A 16212-nucleotide genomic window follows, 5' to 3' on the forward strand; every position below is an offset into this window, starting at 1 on the left:
CAGCTCTGGAGTGAGATGTAACTGAAATAAACCTGTAGAGGAAATAGAAAAGATACACAGCAAGAAACTGAATGTGCACTGCATTATTTAGAAAGGCAGAAGGTAAGCTGGAGTGGGGTTAAGGCCGGGTTATCAATCTCAGGCCTTCTGCAACTTCTGTCCATGGACAGAAGCAGTGTTTGGTATTTCTCCCTGTACCACAGTCCCCTCAAATAGCACAGTATCTCTTACAGAGAGCCCTACCAATCAAGCGCAATCTGCAAACCCTACTTAAAAAAATATTAAAGCAACACTGATGATAGTATACCATGTTGCTTTGTTCTAAAGGTACATTAAAAGAAGACACAAGAGGGGGATGCTCTTGCATTTCAGCTTCCACTTGAAGCCTTCCCAGACAAGGATAACATTTTTACTGAAACACTGTATTACCAGTCATTTGTCAGAAAGATGGCTTATGTAGCACAAACCAGAATAACGAGGGAATTCACAATTATATAATTTCAATCTAGGAAATAGATCCTATAGATCACAGGACTGAAATTAAAATACAGAAGTTGGTAAGCTTTTATGTGAGCAATAGCTTTACAAAGCATACCTATTTATTTCAGGCACTAAGTTCTGCATCAATACCAAGAGAGGGGTATTAAACCTTCAGAACAGTCTTCTGTCAGTCCTCAGCCTTTTCAAACCCTGCTCATACCTATCAGTATACCTTCTTTACTGAAATGTCAAAAGCTGTCACGATACTGTCAGCGGCATCGTGAATCTCTGATCTTGATTCCCCTGTTCCCCATTTGTTTTTTTATCTTCACATAATCCACCACACACACAAAATACTCTGCACCCCCTCTTCAGTATGCAGCCCTTCATCTCCCTTCAATACCCCTCTTCTTCCCGCCCACCAGGACTCTCTTTATGTCTTCCCCTTCAAATCCCTTGCTAAAATTCCCACTTTTCATGCAATAGTTTCACTTTCTTCTTACTGATATTCCTCAGCATCCCTTTCTCTTTTGCTTTCTAAGAGACTTTGCTCAACAGAAACCCTTTCCCCTCACCTTCCCCACAAACACCACCGCAACATACACCAAAACAGAGCAACTCAGTCACACTAAGCTCTACAAGTCCTGAAATCAGTATAGTGCTTGAAAATCTGCCCGAGTTTCTAAAACTTAGTACTGTATCAAATTTTAACAGTCCAGCTCTAAGCTCTTGAGCACCCCCTAACACTTATCTTTTATTTGCACAGCTGTTTAACTCTTAAAAGAGCAAGGGTGAGCTGCACTACCAGCGGCATTACTAAACAACGGGAACTCAGTGCAGCTGTTAAGTAAAGATATCCTGCTTTATTACATGCTTTCTGAAATCTAAACAAAAATCTGTCATATATATTAAAAATGGGAATATACTAAGCGAAGCAGGAAGATGCATTAAGTCGCTTTTTATTTTCCAGTAAATTCTGAATAATTATGAGAGCCCAGATAACTTAATAAACGTTGGAGACAATAACAATTTGACGTACTTGAGAAGAAAACACTGAGAACTAGGTTGATGTGTCTTCCTGGTGTCTGTGTATTGCTTTTTCTTTAGTTGTTGTTTTTTTTCTTCAGGTTTACCCTGCAATTAGTTGTGTTTCCATCCCATACCTCATAATTTACACGACATATTTTCAGTGCAGAAACTACTCTTACGCGAGTCTTCAAGCAGATAAGAAAGGAATTTCTTAATCTAATAGACGAGTGAATAGAAGTACTAACGGCACATCACCCCGCAGGCAAATAAAAATAGGAGCAATTCCCTTAAACACGGGGTGCTCTTGTTTTAAACCAAGAATTTGCCTCGAAGCTCTGTCAGTCAATAAATTTGGCAGCGGTCAAGAAACGGGGGAGGAAAGGTAAGGAAAGCACTGAATCAGGTCAGTTCCAACCAGCAGCTGGAAAGGCCAGAAGCGAACGCATTCCCGTACCCCCGTGGGGCTCCAGCTTGCGAGAGCCCGGCCAAGGCAGGTACATCCCTGAAGCGAAGGTGCAGCTGACAAACTTTCGCAGCTCCGCGGAGTCAGACGGAGCGACAGCCCTAGCACCGATGCTGGCTCTCCTGCCGGGATACCCGGCCCCCACCAGGCTCCCCCCGCCGCCAGCTCAGCCCCACGCGGGGTGCCCGCTCCGGACACGCGGGGCGGACAGCGGAGCGCCCGGCTCAGCCCCGGCCGCCGCGGCAGGACGTGCCGAGGGCTGGGGGCTGACCCCGCGGGAAAGGCTGTCCCCCCGGCCGGGAAGGGGTATTCCCCCCAGCCGGGAGCGGGTGCGAGGGTTCGCCCCCCCAGCTCTCCGTTCGCTCCCCACTCGCCTCCCCCAGAGGGAGCCGGGAGCGCTGCGCCCGGCGCTGCCGGGACAAGGAACGCCGGTGGCTCCGGTTCCTGTCCCGTAGCGCAGCCCTCTCATCCCCCCCTTCCCTTCCCGTCCCGTCCCGTCCCCGCCGCCGCGGGGCGAGGGAAGCGACGTTTTCCACAAGCAGGGACACGCGGACCTGCCGCCGGCCGGACGGGAACCGCCGCTCCCCAGAGTTTCCCCGGACACTCACCAGCGGAGCTCATGGTGCTCCCCAGGCGCCGCGCCGCGCTCCCCTTCGTCCCTTACGCTACGGCCCCTCTGAGGGCCGAGGAGAAGGAGCCCATTGTTTCCCCACGCCGCCACCCAGCCGGAGCCGCAGCAGGAGCAGCTCCCCCCTCGCGGTGCCGCCGCCTCATCCCGCCCCGCGGCCCCGGCTCAGGCAGCGCCGGCAGCGCCGCCGCCACCGCCCAGCGGCGCCCCCTGCCGGGCCGCGCCCCGCCCCGCCCCGCCTGATCCCGCCCCCGCCCCGCCACCAATCAGCACCGCCCGCAGGCAGCTCCCGCCGTGCCTTCTGGGAGCTGTAGTTCTCCCCCAGCCAGACAGGGCCCGACGGGGCGGGGCGGCCAGTGGAGCGACGGACTCGGTTTCCCAGCGTGCCCGCGGGGAGGGGCTGGCATGGCGGGCAAGGATGACACCGGAGTTCGACGAAGAAGTGGTGTTTGAGGTGGGCGCGGGGCGACCCGGCGCGAGCTGGGCCCAGCTCTCTCCCCTCCTCGCTGCGCCGCGGGCCGCGGGGGCGGCGTGCACCGGGCGGGCCGGGGTGGCCGCGGCGCGTGGGGCGGGCGCAGGGCCCGGCCCAGGGCAGCGCCTGCCGCGGGCGGGCAGCGGGCGGGAGCGGCGGGTCGGGGCGGTGCTCGGCGTGCCCCGCGCCCCGGAGCGGCCCGGGGCCAGCGCCTCGCCCGCCGCGCAGGGCGAGGGCGCGACGGCTCAGCGCGGCGGGGCCGGGCGGTCCTTTGTGCGGCCGTGCCGGACTGCCCGGCCCCGCCGTCGGGCGACCGCGGGGGGACCTGTCGGGAGGGCCGTGTCGGCGCGGGGTCCCTCAGAGCCGCCCGTCCGCACCGCTCGGATCCAGGAGGGGCGCCCGGCCGGCCGGGCTGAGCTGTGGGGTCACGGCAGAGGTAGCGAATAGCACAAAAATTCTGCTTCCAAATCGGTGTCACTCACATAAAGGTGCATTTCAGCACACAGTTGTGCGGTCGACACTGAAACTGTCTTGTCTTCCTAATGTTTGTGTTATTAAGGGTTTTACATAAAAGGTTTACAGCTGTATCGCATTTTGTTAGATTATGGGTCTACAATATCGTCTTGGCCTTATTTGAAACCGTGGCTAAATACCTCTGCTGTTGTGGTTTGGTAACAAAATCAAGTCTGTTTGCCGCAGGTGGATGTAACTATCTTCAATGAGGGGACACAGGGTTTTGCAGGTGCACAGAGAAAGTGGTTATAAAGAAATACTGCCTTTAAAATTAGTAATTATTATAGTAGCATTAGGGCTTCTTCTTTGATCAGGATGCGAAACACTCCTTATTCAAGGAGTTACTTTTTCTCAGGTATATAGACTACGTGTCTTTTGTCTGTACCACAAAGTTTTGTGTTCATCCACAACTAATCTTGAACTCTAACAATAAGACCTTTTGTTTATATTGCTGCTGTGTTAAATCACTTCCTTTCATACAATAAATCTGTGGTGAGAATTTATTTCACAGGTATAATGCCTGCCCTCTGCATTTCCTTCTTCAGTAACAGTAGTACTCGTTTTACAGTTACACAGTTCTTCAGTTCGTGCAGCAATTACCATTTTGTTTGAAAAAGTTCTGCTGTGTAGAGGGTAAAACATCCCTCTGTATGTGCCCTTCGCTATTGTCTTTGTGTTTTGGGAACAAATTTCTGCTACTAGTACATATTTCATTTATTCATTTACTGTGTCAGGTGTGTATGTACATGCACATTTAATAGATATACTGAGTGACCTAGTAACAGACCTGTCCTACATTATGGTACAGCATCAGATAAGCAAAGGTAGGGCAAATGAGTGCTGTTTGGGTTGGTTGATTGCTTGGACTGCAGAACTGGGTGAGCTACCGACCGACAATAATGGGCACTGTGAAACACGCAAAAATTATCTTCAGAACTGCTCAGCAGGGTCATGCTACTCTGAAATGAAGGCTCCACAGAGAATTATGAACGTATTCCACGCAGATGAGCTAGAGATAGGAGTTGGCAAGGAGCCGAAAAGTTATTGCTGCAATGGATTTAGTTTTTTAATTACTTTTAAAATTCTTTTTCTTGGGCCCCAAAGTCTCCCCCTTAATTATTTATGGTTTCTGGTAAGCAGCTACATTTTCTCTGCACCTTAGCAAGTCGCTTCCCATGTTACTCTTCAGGAGTCAGTGTTGCAAGGAGGCCTCCAGCATTTAGACCTCATTTGCTGTGAACGGCTGTTTTCTCTGTGTATTTGGAGCCCCCATGAGTAGGATATCTGTCAGTGTTGTAAGGAGGAGTGGCGTGCTAACAAATGCAGGATCAGGAAAGACGTGGTCCTTCATGATTCTTGTACCCAATGGAATGGGTAAGAGAGGGAGGCAAAGCAAATGGAATATGTTTCACCTGTTTCACCTCGTGGTTATGCCCAGTGTTACTTTCTGCACAGTTTTCAGGTCATAGCTCTGTCCAGCTGGCCCTGAATACATCGATGGCAGCTGTCTACGTTACAGATTTTGCAACATCAAACAGATGATGACCTGTTGATAGAAATTTATGAGCTTCCAAGGACCAGTCATTTTTCTTACAATCAAAGTATCTTTTATGTTAATTTAACTCTGAAGGAAGGGAAGCACAAACACAGCATTGCTGTCCTGGGAAGGCGGCGTTTTCCACTCAGTTCGAGTGCCAGTGCAGATCATTGTGATTGAATAATAATAAATGATGGGCATTTACTCTATCCAGTTTATAAATTAATTCCAGCAGCAACCAGTGATTTTCATTCACTGACTACATAGCCCCAGCACTTTGGTTCTTGCATTTGTTACAACCAATTGCTCTTTTAATTAAAATGCTGCAAATACTGGGGAGAGGAACAGAACCCAAGAAACACAGAGGTACCCCTGATATGCTTGGCCTGGGCTTGTTTGCCAGCAGTATGTCAAATTAAAAATTGTGGCACTGTAGAGCAAACTGTACTAAACAATGGAGGAACAATTCATGGTGTCCTTTATTAGTGTCTGTCTTAATTTATTAAGGGAGATAATGAGATAGGAAATTTGATGTCAAGTTGCTTGAGATGAGTTTTTTTACAAAATGGGCTAGAAGACCAGAATGCTGCAGTTACAGTGTACTTTGGAGTCCTCTGGAAAATTGCAGTGTTTTGTGTATTTGTATGACACTAGAATTGTGTTAGCTTTTTTATTATTGTTTGGACAATGAAATCTCCTCCTTGTTTTCTTTTTTTTTTGATGTATAAATTAAAGAAGCTTCTTGTTCAAACTAGTTAAATTTCTCCATTGTTGTGCCAGTGGGGGGACTGTGTCAGAATGTGGTCACTTTCATCATATGTAACTGCCTTCAAATTTCTGACTGAAAATTTATTCATGACCACTTCATACCCACTTGTGCTCCTGCTAATAATTTCCATTATTTTATATAGTTCTTATATTTCTCTAGAATTTACAGAATCAGAGGGTCATTTAGATTGGAAAAGACCAAGAGGTCATCAAGTCCAACTTTTGAGTGATCACCACTTTGTCAACTAGACCATGGCACAAAGTGCCACAGCCCTTCTTTTCTTGAACAGCTCCAGGGATGGTGACTCCATCACCTCCTTGTGCAGCTCGTTCCAATGCTTAACAACTTGTTCTCTAAAGAAGTCCTTCCTGATGTCCAACATGAACCTCCCCCGGTGCAGCATGAGGCCGTTGGCTCTTAACCTGTCACTGGCTGCCTGGGAGAAGAGACCAACCCTTACCTGTCTACAACCAGGTAGTTGAAGAGAGTGATGATGTCTCCCAGAGCCTCCTTTTTCCAGGTGAACAAGGAGTGAAGGGCCCAAAACAGAACATAGGATTTGAAATCTGGCCTCGCCAGTACTGTGTACAGGGAAAGAATTTACCTCTCCTTGTGTGTTTATAGAAAGCAAACTTGTTCTGGCTAAGGATTTTGTTAGGCTGGATAAAACAATATATTTTAGCTTCCTGTCACAAAACAGGTTTTTCTATTCTTCCTTTTTGGTTTGTTTTTTCTTTGGTTGCTTGGTTTTTTGGTGTTTTTCACATCTATTCAGTTCATCTTTACCTGAGCTTGGAGTATGGTATTCAAGATTCTTGCTGGCCTCTTATATGACTGTTTTTGCTCTTTGCTTCTGAGAAGACTTTGTTTCTTGCATGCTAGGCCTACAAACAGCTTTTTCAAGTCTTCATACTGTTTGACTCGGTTGTGATATGATGGGGTAACCACTCGTGTGTCCTTGATTTTATCAACAGCTTCCACATTATTGGAGAGTTTGTGTTTATTAGTCCCTCTGAGTAAGGTCTTGCTGTTGTCTTTTGTTAAATTGCGTGCCATTATCAGTACCCACTTAAGGTCATCCATTTCTTTTTGTATGATGTTTCAATCCTTCTCTGCATATATGATGCTACTTGGTGTTATTGGCAAATGTCACTAGGATGCTTTTTAGTATAAATTTAACTATACCAAGTATGAAAGCTTTTATAAATTCAAAAGCTTTGCAGAGACTCATTCTTTAGGAACTCCTTTAGTAACCTTCTGATCTGATAGCTTTTCATTCAGCATAGACCACTGTAATCTCTGCCATCAACATAGTTGGTTCCTTTCCCATCTCTTTCATCTTAACTGATACATCACAGTATCAAAAGTCCATACCCATATGGCATGGTATAAAAAGTCCATCTAAACTTCCTGCGTTCCCTTTATCTATAAAAATCACGTGTCGTGTCAAAGAAAGATGTCAAGTGAGTTTGCCACAATCTACCTCTCGTGAACCCACATGACATCTTCTTGGATGATCATTTGTTTTCTCCTTTGTGTTTGAATTTTGCAGGAAAGAATAATTATTCTCAGGAGCATTCTGGCTTTTGATCAGAATCATGGACCTGACATATTCTTGATTGCCTTTTCTCCTTGTAAATAGAGACACTGTGTTTGCCTTTTTCTGATTTTGAGTTTATAGATTGATTAAAAATCCTTCCTACTGGATCTTTCATCTGCTGTGCCCATTCTTTCAGAACACTGGGATGAAGGTGATCCAAAAACTGCATTTTCAGCTCCCAATTTCTGCTTTCAACAAATTTGTCCTATATTTTAATGAGCTTGTGCAAGCTTGTTTTTTAAACTTGGATAAATATTCAAGGTATGCTCACAGAGTTGCACAATTTTTGAGGTTGGGAGGGACTTCTGGAGGTCATCTGGTCCACCCCCTCTGCTCACACGCAGGGTCGTCTAAAGCTGGTTGTCCAGGACCATGTCCAGATGGCTTTTGCAAGGATGGAGATTTCACAATCTCTCTGGGCAACCTGTGCCAGTGCTCAGTCACCCTCACACTGAAAAAATGCTTCTTGATGTTCAGAGGGCACCTCCTGAGCTTCAGTTTGTGCCCGTTGGCTCTGGTCCTGTCACTGGGCACCACTGAAAAGCACCTGTTTCTCTTCTCTTTGCACACTGTCTTTGAGTATGAGACCTGCCCTGAGATTTCCATGGGCTGAACAATCCCAGCACTCTCAGCCTCTCCTCAAGTTCACCCATACTGTTGTTGGAACCTAATCTCAGAAAGTCTTTCTTGCTGGGCCAGCTCTATGGTTCTGGTGGAAGGACTGGAGCTGACTTTTGTTGTTTTCCATTTTAATTCTGTGTTTGCAGAAGAAAGTTAATCAGAGTGCACAGAAAATAAGATTTTGACACCCACAGTGTCAAACTGCCACCCCCTTAGATTTTTGAGGTCTTTCTCCTACTCCATGTTTGAAATACAAAGCTTTGCATGTAGAATTGTGTGCAGTGTAGGACTGAATTAATTTCATTGGCATAAAATCTCAATTTTTTAAAATTTTAATTAGGAAAGAAATCTTTCCTTACTTGAGACATTGTTTTAACTAATTTGTGAGTCTTGTGCCATTCCTACCACCGGTTCTGTCCATATTATTTATTTAATATTGATATTCATTAGCTATTTCAATATTAATGGTAATATATTATGAAGAATAGTCCCGTTAAAGGGCTGAGTGGCATGATGATGGTGTCACTGTGGAATCTAATCTTTTATTCTAGATCTAGAGGATCCGATCATTACTATGATTCCAACCTTTTAAATTTGGGATTTATTATTTGTCCTGTTAGAAATCCTGGGCTGAAAAATACAGTATAAATTATATGTGTTCTTTCACAACTTCAAATCTTCTCTTGTGCAGGTGGGAGAATAATACCAAGCTAACAAAATGAGACTTTCTTCGGCTCACCTATCTGCATCAAATCTCAGAATCTATACTAATATGTATTTAAAAAGAAAACAAGCTGGGGTTGAACACAAAGAGATTCAAAAATCTCATGTCCAAATTCAAAAGTTTATTTCTTTGTAAAATACTGAACACAGCTCTACTGAACCTAGAATTGGAACTCACAAACTCAGAACAAAGATTCTGAATGCGTAACAAGGTGCTCTCGTTTCACAGCCAGGCCTCGCTCAAACAGTCAGCCTTCCTGTCACGGGAGGAAAATACGCACAGAAATAGAGTTACCCTTTCCAGAGTTAGATGAGACATGGTCTGTATTCTTTGTCTTGTTGCTGTAGTGGAAGAAGCTGATGTGAGAACTGAGTCCTGCAAACTGAGGGAAAGTGGTTTGCAGGGAGCATGCCATCCTAAGGGAGAAAGGAAGCACCAAGGCCCAGCAGAGCTGGCAACTACATGGCACTGGGTCAGGCTTGTGTGGGGTGGAGGTAGGAATGGTGGGGTCTGCTTGGGAGGAACATGGCACAAAAGCGAAGTATTGTGCAACAACTTAATGTTTTCAAATGTCAGGTTCAGAAAGACAACTCTCACTGCTTGTTTGGGCATCAAACCTAGATGCTGCTTGGTGCTGAGGGGCATGGAGGACACCTGCATAGAATGTTCTGATCTACATATTTTTGTAAGATTTGAAGAGAGATTCCAGGAGGCTCTGCCATTTCGCAGCATCACACAATTAGATTCAGAACAGCCCTCAGCCAGCGTGTTCACTGTATGCCTACAATAGTTAAACATGTCTAAAATATGGGATTTCTCTGCTTTAGAATACTGGTGCATCGCTAATTTGAGATATTGAAATCCTCATCTGAACCCCTTTAAACCATGTGTTTAAAAGGGTTCAGCTTTTATCAAAATATTCAGTCGTGTTTTCACAAATGGTTTCTTCACATAAAGTAGCTGTTCAAATTATTTTATTTAAAAAAATAAAACTAAATTAAAACCCTAGGGAACCTAACCTCAGGAACTTTTTGTAGTAATGAGAATGTTAAGTTACTTTCATTCAAAACCCCAAAAACATTAGGATTTGCAAAATAACGTGATTTTTGTCAAGCATCAGGCTTGTAATGTTGTATTGTCAAAAGTAATGTCTCAAACATAAATTAGAAAAAAGAAGTTGAAAAAGTAATATTCGCACACCTTCAATACTGTTGTCAGTATTGTGCCTTCAGCAGGATTCTTCCCACCAAGTGTTGGGTGGACTGAAGATGTAGTACTCTCATTTTATATGTGTGCATGAAGTAATGGCCAGTCTTTGCGAACAAAGAACCGGGGAAGGTCTTTACACCTTCCAGCCTGCACATTGGATTTTTTAGGTGAGACACAGTGTGCGCGGAACTGAGCCCACCCTTTAATCCTGAGGTTCATCTGCCGGGGCCAAGCGAGCTTGGACGGTGGCAGCGAGGTCCTCAGGATGTAGATGGATTGCCTTACAGGGCTAACGAGCTCCATCTGCCCGGGGAGCGTCCTAACCGGGAATCAAACCCGGGTCTCTGCGGTGACAGCACAGCGCCTTTGCCCTCTAGACCACATGAAGTAAAGCCAGTCTTAAATACACAGTTCTGTCAAAACTGCAGTTAACTTGTTGTTCTGGTGAGCTAGTTCTGGGACTGTGTCTTGGCTGCCTGAAGTACGGGCTGTTGCCAGAAAAGGGGTTCAGGCTTCACTCGTTTTCTGGCTTATCATCATCCTCTTCCTTATGCTGGCACCTGGATTTGTGGGTGATGCTGTAAGATGGCGCAGAAGACTGATTAGACAATAAACTACCCTGGCTAAGAAATAATTTAAAAAAACTTGGGTGTTTTGTTTTGTTTTGTTTTTTTTACAATCAAATCAGTTCCTTGTTCCATCTCACCATATTACCCATCAGTGTTCTAAAATGGTGCTGCAGCTTTCAGCTGCACCCACATTGGTAATGATAGATTAAATTGACCATGCAGATTCAGCCTGGGGAGATATCATTGCTGAAAATTATAACGTGCTGTAGAGGCACTTGGACTACTGAAGGATGGACTATTTTAGATACTTTGCTTCTCAGCAGTTTTCTAAGAGGAAGGGGGAGAACAGGCTTTGCTCCTTTTCACCAGGTGACTGGGAAGCAGGTGATACCAGAGAGAAAATAAAAGAAACTGCAAGCTTAGAGCTGTGAAAAACAGTCTGATTGTTGCAGAGGCCAAGTCAACTCATCAGGCATTTTTGGATATCTGAAGGGATAGATAAAAGTATTATATGGGCTGTATGGTGTGTAAACCCGTGTTGCCTTGACGGTTTTTAATAGAAAATTTTAAGGCAAAAGTATGTGATGATCCAGAGCAAATTTTGAGGCCTGTTTTTTTTATCCTCTACTGTATCAGTTACTCTGGAGTCATTTACAGGAGGGTTAATACTGCAGGACTGCTCTCACAACTTCCAAGTCATAAATCAACTTCTTGAGACACTTGAATAAAAAAAATTGCTCGAGGTACTTTTAATCTTTATGATGTGACTGCCTCTTTTGTTTCTTGGATGCTTTTCACTTCAGTAAAGATGTTTGCACACAGTGTGTTGTCATTAGGAGTAAGAATTTACATGATTTATAATGGATAAATAAGTTAATTATTTGGAACTTGTGTTTTAAAGAGGTTTTCAAAATGTATCAGAAATACTCTACTAGTTTTGCCAGTCAAATGCATTAATTTCATTACTTTAGTTTTGAATGTAAGCAAAGGGTAAAATCTGTGAGTTGTTAGTAACTGATATAAAACAAACCAGCCTCCCTGTATCATCAGCCTAGTCTGATGACCTGCATGATCAGTAACTTCCCACCCAAAGCTCCAGGTACAGAGTCAGGTGGCTTGTTACCTTGTCCTTCAGGGAGGTTACATTTACCTCTTTTACTTTCAGTTTTTCAAGTATGTTTCATCTCTGTCAGAAAAGACCTGCTCAGCTTTTCACCTGTATTCGCAGGTCCACTTTCGAATGACTAAATAGTTCTGAGCTCTTGGTGAATTTCAGTGCTTTGTCCAGTACCTAATATTTTTTTCTAATGCTTTTGCACAATGGCAGTAATGTGCAGCCACCTGCTGAAAATGCAAAGGAAAGAGCCTTCCCATGTCCCAAATATAGTGCTACAGAGATGTACACAGGCTATAAAACTTCCCAAACTCTTGAGGACTCATGGGTGCACATAAAACTAGATATAAATTGTGCATCAGAAAATATCCGGGAACACTAATAGATTAATGGCTTTAAAGTAGTTCTCAGAGCCTACTTCTAAATCAGCTGATACAGTAGTGCTGGAGAAACCAAGGTCTGCACTCCTGTGGCAGGGAAAGCAGAACAGCAAATCTAAATGACTCCTTTGCTGCCTTGAAGTCATTGTCTAATATTAGCCCTGTCAGCGCCTGGCTCTTTGTCAGTCCGTGCTCAGGAGGAGAGAGTTACCAGCGAGGAGAGTATGACCAAGGCTTTTAAATACTGTTGCTTGGAAAGTCTTATTAATGGCTGCATATAAGATCAATGTGCAATAATTCTTTCAGGCGGCATCTTTTTAAAAGCCTTTAGCAATCCGTCATCCTCATCTCCCTCCCCCCAGTTAGAAAGCCACATTAGTCAGGAGAAATTGCATGATCCTGGGAAGTTTCAAGCTGCATCCGCTGATGCCGTGAGGAAAATGCCCCTGTGCGGGGGCACAGGTGCAATTATACTGACAGCTGCTTCTCATCCTCATCTCGGATCATCCTGGAGGGACAAGCAGAAAGAAACGGGGAGGTGGGCGAGATTCTGTCAGGTGCATGGGAGCAGTACCGAAGAGAAAAATGGAACACGCTCTTCCAGGAGACAAAACTTGCACTGTCTGTGAGTGTTAGTTCAACTTTTTCAAATCTGTTTTGAGGGGGAAACTTCAATACTGTTTATTTTGGTCTGAGTTTAGCCACCTGTTCAGCATATCTTAGCCTTTGCTGTCACTCTGGTAAAAATGTTTAATTTTGGGGGGGGCTTAAATTGATAATTCATTATGTGTAGTTATTTTGGAGGTAGTTTAGGCTCCCACAGTGGTTTTGACATATTGGAAACCTCAGCTTTGAAAAACATATCCATATTTTAAGAGGATATCTTTAAACCTCCTTTTTTTGTGTGATGGCATTAAATGTTACTGTTAAGGGTTATCTGCTCCATTAGCCAGGGTTGGAAAATAGAGCAGGGGTTTACTAAGTAGTAAATTTTATCATAATAAAGAACATGGGTGTAGGAAGCCTCTGTCTCTATTGGAGAAATCCTGAGTCATTTACTTCATGATGCATCAGCAAAAATAATATGGGTGTGGCTTTGATTTTCAGCTGCTATTGTAAGAAGACTATGAAAGCTAGCAGTGTCTTAATCTGATTTGTGATTGCAAAGGTTTTTCTCAGAATACGCACAAAATGCCTCACATATTAAAGTGCGATATCTGTGCTTGCAAGGCTGTAATAGATGTAAGTATTTGAGTATTTATCTATCAAAAGTAAACTCTTTTGAAGCTAGGGAACTCTCTACTGTAACAGCCTTTCCATCACGTAGTAGTGGGCAACGTAATTTATGTTGGATTAATGTTTGCCTCAGGTTTAATTTATTTTTTTATTTTTACTGTAGTCTTAGAGTTGCAAACGCATTGTTTAACCTTCAGTTTAGGTGATGCTTTTCCTAACCCAAGTCAGTGCTGTATGGCAAGTGGCATTAAAACAAGCATTGGGAAAGTGTTATAGAAGAAAATTAATTTAGTGGACTCTTCTTTAATCCTGGATAAAATATCTTGGGTTTAGAATAACACTCAACCACTTTCAACTGTGAAAAAATAAGTGCTGTAATTAAACATATGTATGTAAGTAAAATAATTTTTAGTAGTATGAATCTAAAATGAATGTGCCCAAGGAGTTGTGAATGAGGAGGAGAGGATTTTCTTTCTTGGTTCTTGTAATGGGAGCTTATATAAACCTATACTGTACTGTAAATGGTTACAACTCAGTGACTTGCAGTATGACTGACTATAGTGAATTAGAAAAGTCATAAAAAGATAAGTGGATTTTTTTTTGTTGGTCTCTACTATGAGTCCATAGAAAACTCTAATTCTTAAAACTTTCAATAACTATATTCCTACTCAGTATATCAACTGTATTGACTATCTTGCTTCACTTACTGGCAAGATTTTCTGTGTATAATCTGTATGAACTACACCAAAGGATACTGTCATTTTGTCTATCTGTCCTGGAACTCCTTCACTTCCACCACTCATTTTGGACAATTAACATAATAAAAAAATACCTTGACCGTAAATGTAGTGCCTGTCTATTGTATCTAGCTGGTCTCAGAAAGTGACTTAGAAAGAAACTTAGAAGCAATAATACAGCGTGTTGCTGAAAAACCTTGTCTTGGTATCATCACTTACTTTAGATAATGTTTCTATCAGTAACTGGTAGTAGGATGGTAGCATAAGCTGAAATATTAAAAAAAATTTCCTGCTGTACTTTGTACATTATTCATTACCATGCCAGAGACAACTGGAAATAAACAAACAAACCTGACTGTCAAACAGGAGTAATACTAATGAGTCTGGTTCTTGTCTAAGTTGAGAGTGATTGAAAGTAAAAATTCAAAAGTACATAGAAATAGATTCCTCTAGAATAATATGATGCTGTATTAACAGGAATATGAGATTTTATATTTTAAATTCTCTTTTCATGCCATCTACTGAAATGAGCTTGCTTTCCCTTTACCTTATATTCTAATATAGAAGCTTTTTCTCAAGTGTAATTTGGTTTTTTTTTTAGATTACAACCTGTTAACTGCTTGCAAGGATAAACTTTCTGGTGTGTCCTGGATTTCTCAAACTAGAAGTATAGCATCTATATTATATGCAGAAATGTAAAAGTAGTTGAGATTTTTTTTTTTCTTTTTTTAATGTTGGACTATTGTAAAATGGAATGCATGAATTTTGGGCAAAGAAAATTAGGAGGAAGAAAGGGGGAGCCCTCCTATTTTCCGCAACCAAGAAGTAAATCTTTTTTAATATTATCATGGGATTTGCAGGTGAAAACAGCTGAGCCTGACAATGCTGATGAATGCAGCATGAGATCAAAGCAAGGAACTTTTCTTACAGTTACATATGCAAGAATATGTGCATATCTGTGATCTTTTTCTGTGAGAAAGAAGGCATTTAGGAGTCAGAGGTTTGGGTAAGGATGTAAGATAGAAATTATTATTTGTAGGTCAGGCACTTTGTGAGATTTAATTGCTGTTCTTAAAGCATTATGAGGATTAAAAATGTTTTGTAAGCATTAAGTAGAATACTTCTGTCTCTTGTACTGAAACTCATAGTATACACAATAGGATATTTTAATGGTATCATATTGCAGTTTTGTAGTTGCTTAGTTAATAATTTTCTCATTCCTTGATAATATTGGAAGTTCTGTAGGAGTGTTCACACACATAAAATCTACCCTTCAACTTCTAATAATTCCTTTACTGGATTTTCTAGCCATTACTTACATATGTCATGGGAGATATTATCTATAAACTGATGGAGACATCCTCCATGAGATACACAGACCACACAACTTTGCAAGTGACAGGCTTGTTAGGCAGTATCTAGGAAATTAAATACAATAAATAGATAGATACTATGAGTTTATATTAGGATAGGCTAATGTATGTCTGCCATCAGTGATATTTCTAGTAGAAGAGGAGTGTAATCTTCTAATTTTATGAGCTAAAATTTAAAACTGCCTGTGCTACACAAGAGACCTCACTCTTAGTGGAAGAATTTTATGATCAGTTTGTTGTGAGTCTTAATAACCTTATTTCACAAGGGCCTCAACCTACTTCTTATTCAGTGCTTTCTTTACCCACATCTTGCTTGCTTCTAATGGATTCAGAAAGGGGAACAATGGTGGTTTTACTTAGAGCATAAGGGATTTGAGTCACAGCATAGTTCTTAGTCATTTAAGTTTATAAGAATACAAGATTTTTCCACCATGTAAGTAAGTTCCGCTAATCTTTTAGAAAAAAAAAAAGGAAAGACAAAACATGTGGAGCCACAAAAATCTGTTAGAGGAGGATTCTGTAGCCTGAGTACTTTCTGAGAAACTGAAAGAGAACCCTTATCTACTTACGGGAATATGTGATGAACATTCAAGTTAAATTTTAATTAATTTTCATTTGCTAACTCCATAGTCAGAAAAGTGATTTTGAATTCCAAGCAGTGATAAAAAATTGCAAATCTACCCATTATGAGACTCTGTAAAAGCCTTCTAAAAGTTAGTCAGAAGGGATTTATGTAAAACTAGTCATGTACCTTAATT

At 42.6% G+C, this 16212-nt stretch overlaps 2 protein-coding genes across 8 annotated transcripts in view; one reads left to right on the forward strand and one right to left on the reverse strand.

Moving 5' to 3' along the window:
- Window positions 1-2742, reverse strand: part of FGD6 (FYVE, RhoGEF and PH domain containing 6) — a 74090-nt gene extending 71348 nt beyond the window's left edge. For both annotated transcript variants that reach the window (XR_003572324.1, XM_027893464.1), the window contains exon 1: window positions 2581-2742. Coding sequence is in view for 1 of the 2 variants with exons in the window: in XM_027893464.1 (XP_027749265.1) it covers window positions 2581-2593 (13 nt within the window). In the remaining variant the exon portion in view is untranslated. The remainder of the gene's footprint in view (window positions 1-2580) is intronic.
- Window positions 2743-2949: 207 nt separating this feature from the next.
- VEZT (vezatin, adherens junctions transmembrane protein) overlaps window positions 2950-16212 on the forward strand; it is a 53440-nt gene continuing 40177 nt past the window's right edge. For 4 of the 6 annotated variants that reach the window (XM_027893447.1, XM_027893448.1, XM_027893450.1 and 1 more), the window contains exon 1: window positions 2950-3054. In XM_027893447.1, the coding sequence (XP_027749248.1) occupies window positions 3019-3054 (36 nt within the window). In that variant the 5' untranslated portion in view covers window positions 2950-3018. Of the gene's footprint in view, window positions 3055-3535; window positions 3772-16212 lie in introns of those variants that run through there. The other 2 variants (XM_027893452.1, XM_027893449.1) reach the window with 2 other exon arrangements.

This window comes from Empidonax traillii, unplaced genomic scaffold (assembly GCF_003031625.1).
Source record: "Empidonax traillii isolate 1590-97213 ecotype Southwest subspecies unplaced genomic scaffold, ASM303162v1 scaffold389:size961896, whole genome shotgun sequence".
In the NCBI taxonomy this organism is placed as follows: Eukaryota; Metazoa; Chordata; class Aves; order Passeriformes; family Tyrannidae; genus Empidonax; species Empidonax traillii.